Source organism: Vigna angularis, chromosome 2 (genome assembly GCF_016808095.1).
Source record: "Vigna angularis cultivar LongXiaoDou No.4 chromosome 2, ASM1680809v1, whole genome shotgun sequence".
Lineage (NCBI taxonomy): Eukaryota > Viridiplantae > Streptophyta > Magnoliopsida > Fabales > Fabaceae > Vigna > Vigna angularis.
Genome location: NC_068971.1, coordinates 25,438,645 through 25,459,741, shown reverse-complemented (window position 1 = coordinate 25,459,741; position 21,097 = coordinate 25,438,645). Strand labels below are relative to the sequence as shown.

Genomic DNA, 21,097 nt, shown 5'->3' with positions numbered 1-21,097 from the left:
GGTTTATGGGTAACGAAACCTATCTGACTTCAAGCACTCACACACACAAACAAGAACTCAAACTGTAAAAAGAATGGGTTTATGTATTCAATTCACAAGATACATGTACAATCAGGAAGACAGGAGCCTAATCCTCCTCTTCTGGTCAAAGTCCAGACTTTACAACCTCTCTATCAGACTCCCCTTGCCTTCTTATAGAGGCAACCCACTTCTAACTACCCAACATATTGTTCGGTTTTATATCGTTCGGCTTCCCCCTGCCTTTATATCGTTCGACTTCTATCTCATGTCCCCCTTGTTATTACCATTCGGCTTCCCTGTTAATACCGTTTGACTCATTTCCTCTTCCTTCTATCCTAAACCCATTATATCCTATTACCTTATATCCTATCATTACACCCCGCTGCAGAACAACCTTGTTCTCAAGGTTGGAACGGTGAAACTCGATATCCTGGCTCCTCTTCATAATCACGTTATCATATGAAGGGAACTCATTGGCTACTGCCCTCAAATTCAGGTCTAGAGACTTGGGTGGTGGCAAATCCTCATCCAATGTCTTTCATTCTTCCTGGATTCTATTAACTTCCAGCATTCTGGTCACCTTTTTCTAGAATCATAAGCCTTGAGAAAATGGTCTTCGATGTCTTTCAATGTTTCAAGCAGCTTTCTCCCCTCTACAGGTGTATCAAGAACTGCAAGCCCCCTTTGCTTCCCTTGGTCCTCGGTGGCCACATCCACCACCTTCACTGTTTCAACACCAATAATCTCTTTCTCCGCAACACCTTCACTGTTACTTATATTGTTATCATTATTCTTTTCAACTCTCACTAGATTGTGCTCAACCTCTTCTCTTTTCACCCACGAAAAAATTGATTTTTCCTCACCCTTATCATCACTTCCCGCCTTCGCTACCCTACTCACCATGTTTCCCTCCTTCCGCACGGACCCCACACTCTCGGCGTCACTGCTCTTGTCATTCGCCCCCAAGATGCCTGATTCTTGGTCATACTCAAGTTCCCAGCCTTCGCACCGTCGTGGGCCTCCTCTATACCCCTTGTGATCCCCATAACTGCCCTCAATTCTTGCGGGTCATGGAGTCGAACTTGATATCGGATGCCCTCTTGCAGTCTTGCGAGAAAGTACCCCATTAGTTGCTCTTCCGCCACTCCCTTTGTCTGACCCACTAAGATTTCAAAATCTTGAATGTATTCTTCCACACTCCTTGAATGGTTAATGGCAGCCAACCTTTCAAAGATTGTACCCCTATTCCTTCCTCTAAATCACACCATCATTGCTCCCTTCAGACCTTCCCAAAAACAATTCTTGACTTTCTCCTTCCAGGCCCGGAACCAATACCCAACGCTTCCCTCCATGCTCATGTATGCTAGGCGCACCTTTTCTTACTCAGAATTCAAGCTTGGAGGTTTTATGTACCTACCCACCTTTAAATTACTCGAATGTCTAAATTTTTAATTAAAAAAGATATTGAAATGTAAGATATTTTTTTGTTATTCATCAACTTAAAATAGTTGAATATTGAACATAAAACTAAAAGTCAGTATTAAGAAACTTATTTAAGAGTAATATATTTTTTGTTGTTTACCATGTTATTAGAGGCCTAAAGGGCATTAAATATATACTAATAGTGATGACATCATCTTTTGTGCCATTTTAAGCCATCATCGAGCTTTTAGAGTAAGAATAATTATGGGCCTTGTATTTTGGGCCAAGTACTCTAGGATTTATTTGAGTTTTGTATTATGGGCTTAGTAATGTAGGATTTCAATTTGGACCTTGTATTTTGGGCCGAGTAGAGTAGGGTTTTGACCACCTAAGTCAACAAAAGGGCCAAAATCCCAACTTTGACCAAGGTGGACGTCCAAAGCTAGAGTTGACCAAGGGGTCAACATTTTTTGCCAAGCTTGGCGGACAAGGAGCTTATTTTCGTCCTAGATATGTTTCTCCTCCCTATTTGAGAGTTTTTACACCTAGTTAGTGGCCATATGTCACTCTAGGAATTGAGATTTTCTCAATAGGTAGTGGTCACATGTCACCCTCTCAATTATGAGATTTTTGTCACTTGTCTCCCTTCTATTGGAGATGATTTCTCCTTGCTCTCCAAGCCAACCAAAGTGGCTCTTTTAGGTTAAAGTTTCTTCTCATTTTGAGACACCTTATCCTATAAATAGAGGTGTCTCTCCTTCATGTAATTACCTTTGAAATATAGTAATGTTATGTTGTCATTTTGTGCACTCATACTCTGATAAGGTCATCCTAGGCTAGAGCAACCCCAAGTGGCTTCCTCTAGCCACCTTTCTCAAAGAGTTGGTCCAACTTCTCTTAGAGAACCCTTAAACACATCATCCATTCACCACCACCAAATTCCACCCCATTAAAATTGTGACATACATGGCTTTGTGCTTCTAGTTTTGGTTCATCCTAACTAGGATATTGTGATTAAATATTGAATAAAGTACTCATTTAATACTAAGTTATTCACCATAGTTATCATTAAAGTTTTTCTTAATTGAGTGTCGATGAGTCTTTTGTAAATGAATTTTCTTTTTATCATTAGGAACTAATTAAAGTTCATCTTCAAGGAGTTCATAATGGTTGAAAAACATATTTCAATCCTTGACACTTTTGTTTAAAGTAATATTTCTCTTTTGATAACAATACGAGTCATTTTATAATATAATATGTAAAAGAACAAAGAATTATTTGTTATTTTAATATATAATATGTAAAAATTAACATTTAACTTTAAGACATATATCAAAATCCATTATAAGAAGTTAAATGTGTTGCCTTTGTTGTTCCAATGGCTTACATAATTAGTATTGTCTCCTTTTATATTAACTTTTAAAAAATTCAAGTTTTTTTTATAAAAATTGGAGGTAATACATAATTTTTGTATTAAATCTCAAATGAGTAATTAAAGCTAACTTAAAGACAATTATCAAATAAACAAAATATAACTATATATAATTACGAATATACAAATACATGCAAAAAAAATAGATTTAACACAAAAAATACTTTAATACAAATATACAAAATGATATTAAAACATATATAAAAACAATTTAAACTTTTATGAACCTGAGAGTGTGAAACTAGTTGTAACAATGTTGGGAACAAATACAATGGTGGTGGTAAGAACAAATAGTGGCGGAATGCAGAAATGGGTTGCAGACAATGGTGAATGGAGCGTAGTTGAAAAAGGAAAGGGAAGAGAGACAAGTGATAACGATTGATTTTACATATTTTTGTGTGTATACTTTCATGAATAAATAAACTTCTTCATAACTTTTACCTTATTTTCCCCTCAAGTTTAGTTTGTTTTTTATGTTTTCTTGTGTTTTAGTTAGTACATGCTTGTTTTATCTCTAACCTCTCTTTGAGTGTGTGAAATAAAGAAATAAGAAGTAATTCTGGTGGAGGAAAACAAGCTGGAACTCAAGGAAGCATGATTGGAAAAGAAATAATTATTTTTAGATAAATATCCACTTTAGGGGCTCTAGAATCACACCTAAGGCTACAAACATGAAGAAAAGACTCACATGTAGGGTTATATGGCCATGGACTACCCTCGGACAACCAGAAAATCACCATTGGGCTTCAGGCTAACTTGTAGGGCGAGTTTGACAACCTAAACTTACAATATTCGAGTCTCTGGATGCAAAAATGACTCGCCCAGCGAGTTACAAGTGAGGAAAGATCAGTTTTTAGGCCTCACTAGGCGAGAATGAATTTGTTGGGCTAGTCTATTAGCTTTGATAAGCAAAAAGTGAAGCTTCAATTCTTACACAAATAAAATCACCTAGGGTACTTGGGAGAGACCTTTGGAGACTGTTTTTAGTGTTGGGAAACTCTCCTTTGCCTCCTTGGGTTTCCTCCTTCATCCATGGTAGTTTTTCCCCTTTTAAGGTTGAAGAGGAAGATGGGTCACAAATTGGAAGTGTAGATGCTAAGGGGAGACACAATTGGAGCATGGAGCAGATGCCAAGAACCTTTGGAAGGGGGGTGTATCTTTCTTTGGTTTTCATTTCTTCTTTATCTCTTCCATTTGTAGAACTCTAAGTTCTCCATCATGGAGGACTATTCTTATTCGTTGAGATTAGATGTAAGAAATTGAATCTTATATATTTTGTGATGTTAATGCATATGTTTTGCCTTTCAAACTTAGTATTTGATTTGTATGCTTAATGCTTATTGTGGCTTGATTTATTGTTCTTAATGTATTGGAAAATATGACTTGAACATGTAACTGAAATTGAATACCTAATGGAGCTTGTATCTTGGGATAGAACATGATTCATTAGTAATCTTAAGATTATTGAACTTAATGCATGGTTGCTTGTTGAGGATTCAAGGAATTGAAACTTGATGAGTTATTATAGGCTTAAAGTTACTAGGGATAGGATTTGAGTATGTTGGTGAAGTGATTTTGACTTGAATATGGAAATGAAATGTTTGTGAATACATGAGAATAAAGTGGATGAAATATAATCTTGACAATTGTGAATACTCTATGTTACATTTCCTTGCACACCAACTGTTTGATCAAAATACCAAAAAGAGTTTCTTGTGTTTTTGTTATTTTTGTGTCTAATTAAGTTGTGAATTGGAAGAGAACGATATTTATCACTTGTTATGTTGTGACCAGTGCATTTGTCATTGGCTTTGAAAGTGTAGTTGAAAAAAATAGTGAATGGAGTAGTTGCGGTGGTGAACAGAGCAATTGCAATTGTGATAGAGCAGATGAATTCTCAAAAATACTATTATAGAGACGATGAATAGTGATGAGTTCTTAAAATTATACTTAGATTTATCCTACGCAAACATTTGGCTTCGATTATTAATAAGACTAAAGCAATTAAGCCTCTATGGCTTCGATTATTTTCAAAACAAAAACCTAATGTCTGTGAATAAAATAAAAAATATTATTCTCTATGACAATTTTGAAATTTTGGACAAATTTTTGGCTTTACTTCTAGGAAAATCGAAGCCATCTAGGTATATTGCCTTGATTCAGCAAAATTTTTAAAATTCTCTGTAACGTTGGCTTCAGGTCTACTAAAACCAAAGTCATACATGCATATGGTCTTGGTTACTGAAGCCATATACTTTTACTCACTACTTTCTTTAAATAAGAAGTATTGTTCTTATTGAAAAAGAGCATAAGTCCTCCAAGTGGAAATGTTAATCATGAATCAAATAAGAGGGAGAATCATCTACACAAGATTCTTTAACATTCAAGTTTGTAAGAATATAAAATATACAAACATATAAAGTGAATATGTATGAGAGAAATTGAATGTGTACTCTATCTAAAAATGTGTTGTATTTATAGACTGAAGTGGACAAAAACTATAGAAGTGATCATTAATTGGCATATATTTAATTGACAAAATATTTTTTATTTAATTTATTACTTTCACATTTGTGTTAATTTAAGGAGTCATGACACACACACACATATATATATATATATATATATATATATATATATATATATATATATATATATATATATATATATATATATATATATATATATATATATATATATATATATATATATAGATAATGAAAAAATTGTGTTTTATTTTCTATCCATTGTTTAATAATGATCTATTGAGATGTAGAAACATTTATCTTTCAATCTTGTTCAATAGCGTCTAAGATTGATTTAATAATATATATATATATAAATAATGTAATCTTTAATTGATTGATTTTAACTATGGATGGGATATGTAGATATTTTTGCTTAAGAAGGAAAATAGCTTAGGTTTGATTTTTGTTAAATAATTTTAAATTGGAGAACATAAGTTGTAAATCGATATGTAAAGTGATTTATCTTATCACTTTATCACAAAACATGATTCATTTATTGAACTTTAAAATAACTAATTTAATACTCATATCCACAGCTATTTCTAATTAATCGGCATTTAAACTGTTTTGCACTCATCATACATGACAATAAAACTCTTCAATTCGTGATCTTACATTGTAATGAAAAGCATACAATTTTAACTTTGAGAACTTGAGACTGTTATTTTTGCAAGTATTTTTCATAACAATTATCATTATAATAAAACAAACACAAGGGTGACTTAAAGGTTTAAAAGACCTAAAACATGAAACATTTCTCAAACATAATTTTATAATAATTTAATAAAAATATATTATTAAAAAAATTGAGACATTTTTTTAAACATAATTTTATAATTATTTAATAAAGGTATATATATTAATAAAAAAAAGTTTGAAGACTAAAGCAAGAGCTTATCTGCTTGTCCTTGAGCCTACCCTCACAAATATAAACACTAAACACTGCAAAATTTTTTCATAAGAAGCTTAATTATAATATAGTTAACATAAAAACACTCTTCCTGTCTGTATTATCTTTCTCTTTTTTCATTACATCACTGTCACTTTCTTTTCTTTCTCGTTTCACAAATTTATGTAGACATCATCATCATATTTGTTTTTACTTCCAGTTCTACAAGGCTACATGTGATGAACCAATCACTTGAATCCAAATTGGATATGCTACGAAAGATTAAAACCTTAAATGAAGAAGTATGGTCTTTTGGGACACTTAAACCAGGAATCACATCATGAGACAGGTGGACGGACATTGAGTCCTAAAACACGACTCTACACGCTGATACATTGTCAGTATATGTCTTCATCAAGTAGTTGGCAGTTTTTTATTCCATTACAAACCAGACATTAACTTCTTAGTCTCAATATATATTCTAATATATTGAACCTGATTTGGTTAGAGTGAATTTCAACATTTCAAAACATTTCTCTTTAATGTTGTAATGTGTGAACACACGGATCAATAAATAAATAGCTACCTGCTGAATTGAATGTGCAGACTGCGGAATATACAATCATATACTTTAGATATATACTGAAAATTAATTAAGAAAGCATGATAACAAAGAAACTTCACTGGTTTGTATACTTTTATATTTTCAAGAAATAACTTAAAATGATTCTCCCAGATCCATGTCACTGCAACAAATGTCACAGGTGGGACATTTGACTTAAATGTTTCAAAAGATAAAGAAAATCGGTTGAACCATAAGTGACCCACAATGCTACCAGGATGATTTGAAGCAGATGAAAAGCAGGGTGCACATGGTGGTTGGGGAGGAATGTCAGGTAGTCAACATTATTAAGACTTTTTCACATATTTAATGCAAAAGATAAATATGAAGAGCATAAACCACATGGGCAGTGTTGCAAATTTCTACAGGGTTCAAAATTAATGAACACCATAATCTCAAGGATCCACATTAGACTCTTGCATGTCTAACAATCAGGACCACAACAGCAAAAAAAATCTATATATAGCACAAAATATAACAGAAATAATGCAAACTATACATTGCTTACATAAATATGGTTCATGCCAGACCTAAACCTCTGAATCATGTGTATTCTGCTTCCTACTTGCCGCATCACAAAAGTGTATCAACCGCCAAGGAGAGAAGCTGTAGGTCTAGGATAAGCAGAAGCAATTCTAGGCACATCTGCACCACCAGGGGTGCCGGTTGATCGGCCTTGGCCGGAATTGCGTACATGATGATGTTTATGATCAGCACCTTTTCTCTGCATGTCCTTTGATTCCTGAAGCTGCTCCAATGCTTTTACCACCTCATCCATAGTTGGCCTGCACTTGGACTCTACAGAAAGACATTGCATGGCAAGTGCAGCTGCTGCTTGAGCTCGAGTATGTGAATATTGACCTTCCAAACGTGGATCCATTATACGGAAAACTCTTCGTTTATTAGAAAGGTAAGGTTTTGCCCATTCAACAAGGTTATGCTCCCCAGATGGCTGGTTCTTGTCTATGGCTCGTCTTCCCGATATCATTTCCAGAAGAACTACTCCAAAACTATATACGTCACTCTTGGCAGTGAGATGACCTAGCAAAATAAAAATTTCGATCACAAAATTCTAGGTAATGCTTTCAGGCTTGCGTGTTAATATGAAAAAACTAAAAGCTGAGCAAATGTAGTAAATTCACAAATCACGAGATGACAACAAACACTGTCACTGATAATTGAAAATATCAGAAACTTCCAACAAATTTGGAGAAAACCATGGTTATTGGCATTCTGAAAAAATACACCTAGCAAATGGATCCTAAAAAATAGTAACAATTCTACTGATAGAATAAAGTGTAAAGACCGCTTTAGAAAACTTAGTAACTAGACTAAGAAAGTAGGCACAATCTTATTTATGTAATAATATAGGTTATCAATCAAAACAGCATACATTAGGGTGAAATCAATGCTAGGAGGGCAATTTGACAAACACTATGATTGATACCTGTAGCTAAATACTCTGGAGCCGCATATCCTCGGGTTCCCATGACCCTGGTAGAGACATGGCTTTTATCACCAGTTGGACCATCTCTGGCCAACCCAAAATCAGAAAGTTTGGCGTTATAATGCTGCAAAGCAACATGAAGCAACCCAGTGATCAACTCTAAATCGACCAATTTTCAACCATAACAAGAAATGCTCAAGTTCCAATTATGCACGTACTGTATCAAGTAGGATATTTGAAGTTTTAAAGTCACGATATATGACTTTACGTTCTGTACTGTGAAGAAAAGCAAGGCCCTTCGCAGCCCCAAGAGCTATTTTCAGTCGCAAACTCCATGAGAATGGCTGAAAGTAAGAACCTCCTGTATTTATGATTATTTCAAGCAACATTAGTATTAGAACTCAGGATTAAATTTAACATTATTAATTAATATTCAGGAAAATGAAAATTTCTTTAAAGGAGTACAAACAAAAAGGAATAAAGGAATAAAGAATCATGCTTTCAACTAAAGTAGAAGGTACTAACTTCTAAAAAGATGATTTTCCATGCTACCCTTAGGCATGAACTCGTAAACCAAAAGCCGATGCTCATCCTCAAAGCAGTATCCTATTAACTTGACAAGATTAGGATGCTGCAGTTGCCCAAGATAGTTGATTTCAGCCTGAGACAAACATTGCAAAAGAAGAGGACGTCAAAAATTATGCAACTTGGGAATTGGTAGAACTTCAGTGTCAAAGTCAAGTTCTACTAAAAATACCCCTCACAGAATCAGACAGGCAAAAAGAAGGAGTATCCAAAAATGCTTGCAGTTGCCTAGAATTTTGTTAATATGCAATGAAATTTTATGTCAACGATAAGTATCAAGCAAATAATTCAACTGATACTTACCAACCATTCTCTGTGACCCTGGAACCCATCTTGGTTAAGCTTCTTCACAGCAACAATCATGCCTATTCCCGGTTTGGTAGCAGTAAGTGAATGTTCATCAATCCAGCCCTTAAAAACTGAACCAAACCCACCCTCCCCCAAGACACTATCTGGGCGGAAATTTCTTGTGGCGACTCTTAGCTCATTATAGCTGAAGCTTTTCAAGTTGGACGATTGCAAGATTTCACCTTCACTCCGAGAAGTGACGGATATGGAGGCTGATGAGTTCCTGCTAGCTGAGCTGATGTCATGGCCACTCCTGCTGACACTTCTCGAGGTTATCCCTACATGAATACAAAGAAAAACAAGTTCAAAAAGACTCACTTACCATCACTAGCCTTGAAATAAACAAATCAACACTTCTAAAAGCAAATTCACTTGGATCCCAAAACCCGCCAACCTATTCTTCTGTCGTCTTAACAACAATTTCCCTCGGACTGAGATAACAGCTTCTCTCCTTAAAAGTTACCTAGCAGAAAACCTTTCTTCCCGAGGGATTAAAAAAAAGGTGAAAAGCCCATAAATTAGTTTTGCTAGTGAATTGTAGTGCAAAACCATTCAAAAGCTTTTCAATCACATACCAAATCAAGCCTGAGATGAACTTTCAAGGGAGTGTGGAAAAGCTACAATTCTCTTGAATACCCAAATCCAAAATCTACCCATCCAATGGGTCTCTGAAATCAAACCTCTTTTTACATCACACACAGATCACCGTGTCAGAAAAGGCATAACAGACATTCAAGGACCTTAATCATGTATTACAGACTCGGAAACATGAACATGACAGCAAAACTATCCATAAAGTTATCAGCTTTAAGCCTATCACATGTTCATCTCCAACCCCGGAAGAAAAGTTAGCCCATTTTAACAATTGACATAGAAGAAAATAAAGGTACAAGGCAAAAAAAAAAAACTGACCTGTATTGGAAGGACTCACAGCCTTAATCCTATTACTCCAGCAAGCACCCATCAACAAACCACCCCTGTGACCAAGTCAAAGGTTGAGCCTTTCAGATGCAAGCAAAAAACCACATAGTCTGAAACTCTAAAGGGTGAAAATGCAAATTTGCAGAAATGAGGAAAAAAGGGCCAACAAACCCCAGAATGAAACACTGTTGAACCCACCAGGATGAAGGCAGATCTCAGTAATTACGCACTCAGTAGCTTAGATTTCCGAAGCCTTTTTCGACCCTTTATGATTAGGGGTTTGATGAGAAGGGTCGTGGAAGGAAGCTAGAAGGGTCAAAACAGGAACTTTGATCACTTTGTTGCTGGTGGCTTTTGTAAATGATAATATTGTAGCCTTTTTTAGACCCTTTTGGCAAACCAGCGAAAGTGGAATAGAAGGTTGACTTCACCTTTCACCACCTTCTTCTTTTTGTCCTTTTTCCACCCAACATTAATTAAGGGAATATAACATCAAACTATAATTATCTAAACATAAAAAATTAAAATCATACACATTAGTTGAGAACTTGAAACTTAAGAGTTTAGTGCCTCAAATAAGTGTTAAAAAATGAAAATGATAATTCAAAAAACTGTTCATGAAATTGGTCAAAGAAGATTATATTTATTTGTCGGGTGATTTCATCTTGGGTATAATAACGATGATGATGAAAGAGCTTATAATCATGGTATAAGTTTTTTAGTTTGAAGTTTAATTTTACACTTCCGTCAAAGGAAAAAAAAATTAATTTTACACAATCATCACGTTTTTGTCGGTCAAGGAGTGTTGTCTTCTTCTGAGACTTTGTCCCCACTGCTATTTAATGATTCCTGTTTACATATTTTACAATTATTAGACTGTCACTTATTTCATCAGTTTATGTTTATTATGGTAATATAAGCTTTTCATTTTCTACATTCGATGTAATTTAAAACACTAACTATTATTTTCAATGTTATTTAAAATATTATTTATCATGCATATTCGTAATATTTTTATTTTGAAAAATTATCAAAATATTACATATTTTACCACAAAATAGTTTGAAATATCCTGTTTTGTAGTAAAAATGTTTTTTTATGTGTTTACTTGAATGATAGTAAAAAATTATTAAAGAAAGAAATTGTAGGATAATAGTATGAATATCAAATTGACTTAGTTATTTTTGTAATTAGCTTATTTTTAATAGCCTTATATATACTTAGTCTATTTTGATATATTTTATAAATAGATTTGTTTTTCTCTGATTTCATATTTAGTTATGTCATTGTATGAAATGGATCAACCTACTTCAAATTAAAATTATATATATATATATATATATATATATATATATATATATATATATATATATATATATATAGTAAAGCATGATACATGAAACTAAACTTTTATAAATAAAAATTAAATGTTTTACGTAATTTATAATAAATTAAATAATTTAAAATATGAGACAAATTCACTTGTCAATTCTAAAATTTTAATATTTTTTTCATCAATTATAGGTTTTCAAATTTTTCACATGGTGCGTAATATTCATCTTAACCAGCTTTCTTAGTGTTGTTTTTAATTTTATGTAATTTTGATTATAATAATATTTTTTTATCTCTTTTAATAGTATGGATTATCTTAGATTATATCTTTCTCATTTATTTTCATATAATCTTTCTTTATCAAAGAAACAAAAATTTATACATAAATACAAAGTTTTAAACTCAAAAACCTCTCTTGCCCTTTTTTATCCGAAGGATCTGTTCCATACATATTTCAAATCGACACCAAACACATGCAATTGAATATTCTCTCATATTAGTCTTTTCTTTGTACCATTTTTTTTTCAATCATGTTGTACAAAAAATTACTCCAATTCAAAATATTGGTTAAAATCATATAAAATTGACTAAGTCAACGCTATATAAGTGTATAATTTCTAGAAGAAGAAAAAGAACTGTACATGAAACCATTTAAAACAATATAATATTGCTTCTAAAAAGTTTTATAAAGAGTTTAAAGTTAAACCATTTCGAACTATTGTAAATATAATTAATTAGTGTAATAAAAAGATTATTAATTTGAATGATAGAATATATTTATTTCTATAACATTTGAAGTATAATTACAAAAGGTAACATATAAGGAGAAAATAAGTATATTTATTAACCTCTTTGTGTGTTAAGTCTTTTTTAATCTTTATTTCAATCAAATCTAAATGAACATTTACTCTATCTTTTATTTTTTCTTGAATGTTGAGTAGTGTATTAATGAAGTCCCAGACATTCTTTTCTATATGCATTACATTTATGTAATGTCTAACCTCTAACTTTCACTAATATGGAAGATAAAAAAATATTGATTTTTTTTTTTCTTCCAAAGACTCATTACAAATGACTTCTTAAATGTTTTCTCAAATACATAATGTATTTTATCAATTTTTTTAATGAATTTGAAGGTTAGCCGATGAAATTGGTGCATTGTTATTCTCTTTATGTCCATTAAATGGTTTTTTTAGTCTTCGATCTGGATGATTAAATTGTAAAAATCTCCAATGGCACATATATATTGTCTTCCTTACGTGTTTCAATTGATAAGCTGTAATATTTTCTTCACATATAGGACATGCTTTATGTACCTTGACACTATATCCTAACAAATTATTGTAAGATGGAAATTCATTAATGGTGCAAAATAACATTGCTAGCATCACAAAAGTTTAAGAAGCAAAGGCATCAAATATTTCAACCTCATAAAGTCACAACAACTTCAAGTCTTCAACTAGTGGATTAAGATAAACATCGTGGATCATGTCCTCTAATTTGTCTTCTTCTAGTTGATCTTCCATGGTGGAACCAATATGTTTAGTTCGAGAGACAGTTGTAAAGTCTATCATTTCATCGTGTCATGTCCATTTTGTATAACTTTGAAGGACACCATCACAAATAAGATGTTCTCTAATTTCAATTGTGTTCAATTTTCTCCCATTCAAATAGTGAACACAATGACATTTAAACTTCACTTCATCATCACATCTACCCTCATTACATTACACAAATTGTATAAATTATTCTACTCCTCTTTCATACTCAACACTATTGCATGGTGAATTATCTCACTCTCGATTCATAGGTATATATATTGAATTGTTCACACAATCTCAATAATCTTTAAATGAATGATCACCTTCATCGCTTTTGTATTTAAGGTTTAACGATAGCTCATTCAAGAAGATTCACTTTTTTCAGTTTAGTGGTACATGTCAATTTTAAACAACATATCATAAATTTCAAAAAAAATTTCCAGCATTTCACATTGGTCTTCAGGTTATAGGAAATGAAGGTGATTAATAACCACAATTAAATATTTACCCAAAGATCAATACAAAACACAATTGACAAATATTAATGAATTTTAAGAAATGTATATTAAAATATAAATACATTAATAAACTATGAAAAAGTGATTAATCTTCTTAAACTATCCAACCGGACAATTCAAAGATTCAATACATATAAATATTCATTTATTGTCTCCTCTTATATTAATTGTTAAAAAAATACAATTTTATAAAAAATTTGGAGACAGTAAATAATTTTTGTATTGAATCTCAAACGGAGAACTAAGACTAACTCAATGTAACAACAATTTCAAATAAACAAAAATTAAACATGTAATTAACCTATCCTAAATAAATAAACAATTCAAAATATTAAACATACAAATATATTAAAAACATTTAATATATATATATATATATATATATATATATATATATAAACTTTTAAGTAAATAAGAACATGAGAGCGCAGATGATAGGAACTGTAACAATAGAGCATGTTTTAAGGAAAGACAACCTGCACAATGCAACCAGAATGTAGTACCCTAAACATGAATGGCAACACAAAATGCATTCTTTAGGAAGAGAGTAACATAAGTGAAAAAAAATGTGGAAAGAGAACGAACTTCACGATGATAAAAATAGAGGAGGAACAACAATGGAAATGGGGACGTCTTTGTAGTGAGGGAAATGGAAGAATGAGAATATTGGTAGGAAGGAGTTCACAATGGTAGAAATGGTGAACTACAACAGCGAGAAGTTACAATTACAGGAATGGAGCAACAATGGCAGATAGTGACAGATGAAGAGAAAAACACAAATGTAATGAGGGAGAAAGAGAGCACAACTTCTCTGCATAGAGGCAATGCATTAGGGACTAAGTATTTGTAGTGGTGAACATATAGTGGAGGAAATTCATGAAACGACGTTATAGAGAGAGGGAACAATGATGACTTCATAAATATTACTCCTAAATTTACTCTAAGTAGAATTTTGGCTTAATTATTCATAAAACTGGAGCAATATATTAAAAATTGAAGCCTAATGTCTGGGAATAACATAAAAAATATTAATTTCGATGACAATTTTGAAATTTTCAATTTTACGGCCTCGAGTCTGAAAAAATCGAAACTATAAGACTATATGGTCTTGATTCTTTGACAACCAATACCATATCCCCTTTCTCATATAAAATATTTAAATAAAAGGAGTGACAATTTTGAAATTTTATTCAACTTTATGGTCTCAGATCTAGGAAAACCAAAGTCTTAAGTTTATATAACCTCTGTTATCTGGCAACCGAGGCCATATCCTCTTTCTCAGATAATAAATTTAAATAATAAGAGTGACAATTTTAAACATGTATTCATCTTTATGGCAGGTTTAAAAAAATCGAAACCATAAGGATATATGGCATCGGTTCTCAAACAATCGAGACCATATATCTTTTTTCAGATAAATAATTTCAATAAATAGTGAGATTTTTTAAAAAAAGAATTGAAAAAATTAGTACATGACTTCGATTGTGATATAATTAAAGTCATATATGAATATCACCTTGGTTATTTGAGAATCAAAATCAAATCTCCTTTCTTAGATAAAATAATTAAAAAATAACGAAAGTTTTAAAAAATTACATTGATTCTTATTAGTTGAAGTCAAAAAAAATATATACAGAACTTTAGTTTTAATACAACTAAAATCTCGATTCTTATTAGCTGAAGTCAAAAAAAAATATGACTTTAGTTTTAATACAACAAAATCTATAAGTTTGTAAAATTGTTATAGTGTATTTCTCATATAAATATTTAATTAAATAGTGAGATTTAAAAAAAATTAAAATTTTTAACACCTTTGGATTTTAATATAAACCATATATAAATATGGTCTCGAAAAACCAAAGTCAAATACTTTTTTCAAATAAAATAATTAAAATAATAATAAAATAGTTAAAATAATAACAAATTTTCAAAACTTGTGCAATAAATGAAATAAAAAAAAATATACAGTTAAGTTCCTTACAAGTCCATAAATTCTAAAAACAATTTAAATTATTACAATATCTTTGGATACTTATTTTCTTTAAAACCAAACTATCAGGCGAATTAAAAAAATAAATACTAATGAAAAAATATAGATACAGTCACAAAGTCAAGTCAAAATAATTTCAATAAAATAATCGCAGGTTAAGTGATTTATTACGAGTTGCTAAAGGTGTTGCCATATTGTATTTGGTAACGATTCTGACTAATAATTAACTATCCAATTATCGTAGTTGAATAAAATAGAATGAAAAAAAGACTTGGTAATTTTAAGATTTGATTGTAGCATTTTCATGATCATTCAATTATGATGATGGCCTTTTAAGGTAATATTTGATGAAAAAAATGAATGTTGGAGTTAAAGATTTAAATCATGTGCACACATGTGTGTTCCTGTTTTGATGATTAAAAAATAATTGCGAGATTTGTGACAAAAATTAGGTAAGAATCTTCAGAACAAATCCTGCAGTTTAGAATTTCGTAGTTGACTGCAGCTAACGTGTCGCATACACATGTGTATTCATACGAATTGGGACACGTGTGCGTATTTATACTATCATAATAATATTTAATTTATAAGTGATTCAATCAGATTTAACGTCATCATACAATGGTCCAAGGAAGATTATTATTATTATTATTATTATTATTATTATTGTTTATTAGGAAACAAAAGAAGATTTCTTTATAAACTAACAAATAAATATATAAGAGGAAGAAGATGATTAAATATTTTTACGTATTTTTTAGTCTTTAATAAGGAGGATAAATTTGTGGACTAGAGAGAAAGTAGTGGATTAGAATGAGAATATACGCAAACAGTGTTAATCAAGCAAGTTAATGTTTTACATATATAAATCAATTAAAAAAGTATAAATTTTTTACATATATATCTGATATTGTACTAAGTAAAAAAATTTAGATTATGTGAATGAATTAAATAAAATATATATATATCTGATATTGTGGCATAAGAATATTCCAAAAATATATATATAAGAATAATTCAGTTATATACTCAAACATAATTAATGAATCACATGTACCTAGTAATTCCTCTAATAGGCTTTAAGTAGATAAATATGATATCACATGTTTTTGTTCATAAATCATATATCAAATTAAAAAAAAAAAAACCTAAGGTAACTATAGGAATGAAACACAAATTAAAAAAAAACAAAGAAACAAACAGAACACTACAAAAAAAAATTATAAGAAATGTTATCATATTGTATTAAAAGAAAATTTAAAATTAAATAACTATTATAAATAAGTTGTGCAAGTAATGAATAATTTTAGTGTAGGAACATAATATTTCAAACAATATTGCAACAACACTTTCTTAGAAAATAAAATAAATTTGGAGAATTAGAAATTTTGAGCATTGCGAAGTTTCATTGCATATACATATTGTCTAAGTCAAGTCAAACGAATGATTGATCAAAGACAAGTAAGAGAAAAGTGAGAATAAAATAATTAAAATGATAAAATTCAAAATAATGTGAAATTTGGCAGCAACTTTTTCATCTATGGCAAAGAAATTGATAGATACTTGACCTAAAGTAGTCACTGTCAGATATATCAACTATCCTATTTAAAAAAGAAAAATATTTTCTCTGTAAGATATGTGTCAAAAAAGAAGCAAGAGTCAGTGCAACAAGCATGTCACATTTGTAAGCTTATTATTGTATGTGAATGCTTATTCCAAAACTCTTTTGAAAAAATCATAAATAAAAATTAGTTTATCTATAAATTAACATTTAAAAATTATTTCTAATTTTGTTATATATTTTCTTTCAAAATGTGAAACTCCAACTACTGTAAAATCCTTCTTTCAATTTCAAAAATAGAGGACTTTCTCTTTTTTTCATGTTCACTCTCATTTCTGTTCTCAACTCTCTTCTCAGTCCTCACGTTTTTCTTCTTTCTTTTTTTTTTGGTTCAGGAACTCTTCCTAAAGAAGTTTTGGAGAACCGAACATCCCAACATCATCAAGAATTGTAATACGATAAGAGGAAATTTTGATTTTTTTTTCCTTTTCTTCTTCTTAATTCAGTTTGAGATTCACATCCCTTGCATGTGTTGCTAGAATGCTTTGTTAGGGTTTTTCTTTTAATTCTTATTCCAAAGGAGCTATAAATCGCTAAAGTGGGTTCTCTTATTTCTCATTCTAGGAATTATGTAAGGGTTTAAGTGTTAGTGTCTCTTGGAGAAGAGGAAGAGTTAGTAAGAAGGTAACATAAGCTAAATTTATTTTTGGGTGTTTAAGTTTTTGGTTGGAGATTTATTAAATTTTTGGTTTGAGAAATGTTTAAATTTTTGGTTTGAAATCATTTAATTAGAGAGGATACATTATGTTTGTTGTATGTGATAGGGAAACTGCATGTGGCTTTTAAATTTGATTTGGTAATTTTTCTATAGTCTTGGAACGTCATTGAGCTACAAGCATGTATCGTTGAACTCGAGTTGCACAAAACCTCAAACAGAGGCCATTGTCATAGACAACATTAAGCGGTAGCACTTACCGCTAAGTGCAGACTCAACAAGAAGCCCCTGAAAGATTGGAGTTGGGCGACACCTTATTGCTACTAGGTGGTGATGAAGTCAAAGAGACCATGTTGCTCTAGCATTGAATGTGTCTTCTAGCACTAAGCAGTGACCCGTTGAATGTTTTATTCTATGTGATTTGTTGAGGATCTATGGTCCTTTTCACTTTCTAAGGGATCTAGGTAGAAGATGCTTGAGACTTGTATGACTTAGTAGTATTCCATATTGATGAATTGTAGTTAGTTCCACGAGTGATGATATGTGTGTGGATATTGCTAAGTATTCTTTGATTATATATATGATGCGTGAAATGGTTAGTTAATTATGAATTACGATAAAGAACAATGTAATTTTATAATAAGGGTGATGATTTGAGTTACATGAAAATTGTGATAGAAATGTCGGATGATTATGTCAAATAAATTGGAAAATAAAAGGTGAATGTTCTGAAAGGATTTTATTATTGTAGATATATAATTGTTTGGTGGCACAACTATATTCTTTCTAAGGAGAAATATTACAATTCAATAAGATTAATGTGATAATTGTTAGGAACACTCCTTGAAGTTATCCTTAAACTCAACCAAACTCTCATACTCATATAAATAATGGGTTTTGGATGGTGAAAAGTATAAGAGGTTCTTATGACTTGTTTAAAAATAGTGAATTCCTTATCTATTAAAGTATAGTAAATTAACCTCGCGGAGAAGATTGTGGATTAGTAAACTTTGGACCAATCTTAAGTTATCATATTTCAAAAGGTGGAAAATTTTATGAAAAATTCCCACGGGTGCCTATCTTCTAGTGTCCAAGCAATTGTACTAATATGAATACCAAGTCTAGAAATCTTTGAGTCTTGTGTCTATAAAATGTGTAACATCCCAAAAATATAGCTGCAAACTATATTCAAGAGTACTTACATTTACAATAAAATAGAACAGTTACAGGAAATAAAATTTAACTTACAGTTATCCTAAAATAACCATAAATTAAAAACTTTATAGAAACCTACACTGATATAACCCAAAAGAGCAGACTGATCGGTCATACAAGAAATGTATTAACCGAACTGTCCTATACTAAATATCAAAACAAAGTCAAGACCGAACGATCTTACTCTTAGCGGAGACCATCCTCTTCTGCCAGCGCCTGCTCTAGAGAAACTTCTGCACCTTCTGCTCACACCCATAGGGTGATCATCGCAAAGACAAGGACCACCGAACGGTAAAACATGACAAGACAGAAAAATAAGGGTAAGCTAGTGTAATTTAATTAACTATGTAAACTTACAATTCATACAAACACATAAAACAATCATACTTGTACAGAAATCACACCAACATATTATAAACGACCACTTTCCCTTTGACTGTCCGGACTGTATGAATTATGTAGCTACGACGTTCGTGCACTCGTGCGTAGTAATCTAAAAACCTTATGATTACCGTAGCATGGAAAACCCTTGAGCTGCCACACGAGGTTAGCCCGTTATTCCTCACCTTAGGTCAAGGTAATACATACCGCCCAGGCTAGGGCCTCCTGCTATTCTCACCACATGCATCACCATTCTCTAATTGAGACTCGATGACCATTAGAATGTCAGGATGAACGACAACTTAGTCTGACCATATTCATACTTTACAATTCCATAATCATTTATGAGATATTCCTCCTTGGAACACTCGTTCATATCCATATAATACAAGTCACATCATACTTCTTCATATTCATACTATTCCATTCATATCACATTTTAAATACCATACCTCATTAACAACATATTTCCTCATCCATAACACCTTTAAATAACTTCAAACCGAACATTAAAACAACATCACCATTGAGCATAACTGACTTGGAAAATATCAACACTTATTATGAACAAAACCTGACGGTAGAACACCTCCTATCTGCGAACATGACCGTACGGGATATGGTTTCCCTATGGTGAACCTGACCGAACAGGATATTATTTCCCTATGGTGAACATGACTGAAGGGGATATTATTTCCCTATGGTGAACATGGCCGAACGGGATATTTACTAGACAGAATCCAAAGATTTGACTGAATACTATAGAACATCTATAATTAGACATAAAAAAATACTAAAGCTCATAACCAAAATCTAAGAGCCTAGACCGAACACTACAAGCTTAGTTCGAACTCTCTTAGTTACAATTTCAATTACATAATTTTGTAATATGACGACACCGAGTGCTCAGTACATCACCGAGCATTACTGAGACCGAGTGCTGGCATCTGGCCGAGCACTGGCATCTGGCCGAGCACTACCAAGACAGTTCAAGACCGAGCGGTCAATAACAGTTATAGCCTATGACAAACTGAACGTTGTTTACAACAAAAGTTATGTCTAGACCGAATGCTACATTAATTTAAAATCAACACTAAACCGAACGGTCATTAACTGAGAATCCACAATAGAAGAACTCAGTTAAGACCGAGCACCAGATAAAAGTCGAACAGTTAATTAAAGGCCTTCAACAACTACATAATTCTGCAGAATAGCTACAAAATTAAGATCGACACCAAACCTTACCAATTTCACTCGACCACTGTTTCATAATCATACAGATACACAATCATCATAAACACAACATCAATATTCCACACCAACAACACCGAACACCCAATTCATCCAATTTTACATTCATATAGCTTTATCCAAATCAATTTCATACACATGCATAATTATCAAACAACATATCCATACATCAAAACCAAGTAATTAAATTATCTAGCTTCCCTTACCTCTTTGACCGAACCGAACAACGATTATTCTTTCCAGACTTTGCTTTCTTACCAGAAAATTCCAAGAACACCTATATTTCACCGATTGGTGAGAAAAGACCAACCTAAAATTACCAGAAAAGTGATCAGAACTAAGAAGAAGAAGTTGATGAACAGATGCAACCAAGAACTT

The 21,097-nt window shown here is 31.8% G+C and overlaps 1 protein-coding gene and 1 long non-coding RNA gene across 4 annotated transcripts; one reads left to right on the top strand and one right to left on the bottom strand.

Moving 5' to 3' along the window:
* Positions 1–7,219: 7,219 nt before the first annotated feature.
* Positions 7,220–10,584, bottom strand: LOC108329222 (probable serine/threonine-protein kinase PBL11). Of its 3 annotated transcripts, XM_052873456.1 has the most exons (9): positions 10,414–10,584; positions 10,207–10,271; positions 9,870–9,976; positions 9,689–9,769; positions 9,250–9,572; positions 8,887–9,022; positions 8,580–8,722; positions 8,362–8,485; positions 7,220–7,955 (listed from the first exon to the last, which is right to left on the bottom strand). In XM_052873456.1, the coding sequence occupies exons 5-9, from the start codon at positions 9,307–9,309 to the stop codon at positions 7,501–7,503; spliced, it is 918 nt and encodes a 305-aa protein (XP_052729416.1). In that variant the 5' UTR covers positions 9,310–9,572; positions 9,689–9,769; positions 9,870–9,976; positions 10,207–10,271; positions 10,414–10,584; the 3' UTR covers positions 7,220–7,500. The 3 variants fall into 3 exon arrangements, with proteins under 3 accessions (XP_052729416.1, XP_052729415.1, XP_017418830.1); XM_052873455.1 differs by lacking the exons at positions 9,689–9,769; positions 9,870–9,976 and having other exon boundaries at positions 10,387–10,584; XM_017563341.2 differs by lacking the exons at positions 9,689–9,769; positions 9,870–9,976.
* Positions 10,585–17,440: 6,856 nt separating this feature from the next.
* On the top strand, positions 17,441–18,551 carry LOC128195537 (uncharacterized). Its single transcript, XR_008247157.1, has 3 exons — positions 17,441–17,607; positions 17,782–17,841; positions 18,029–18,551. It is a non-coding gene; the product is annotated as an uncharacterized LOC128195537 (long non-coding RNA).
* The last annotated feature ends 2,546 nt before the right edge of the window (positions 18,552–21,097 follow it).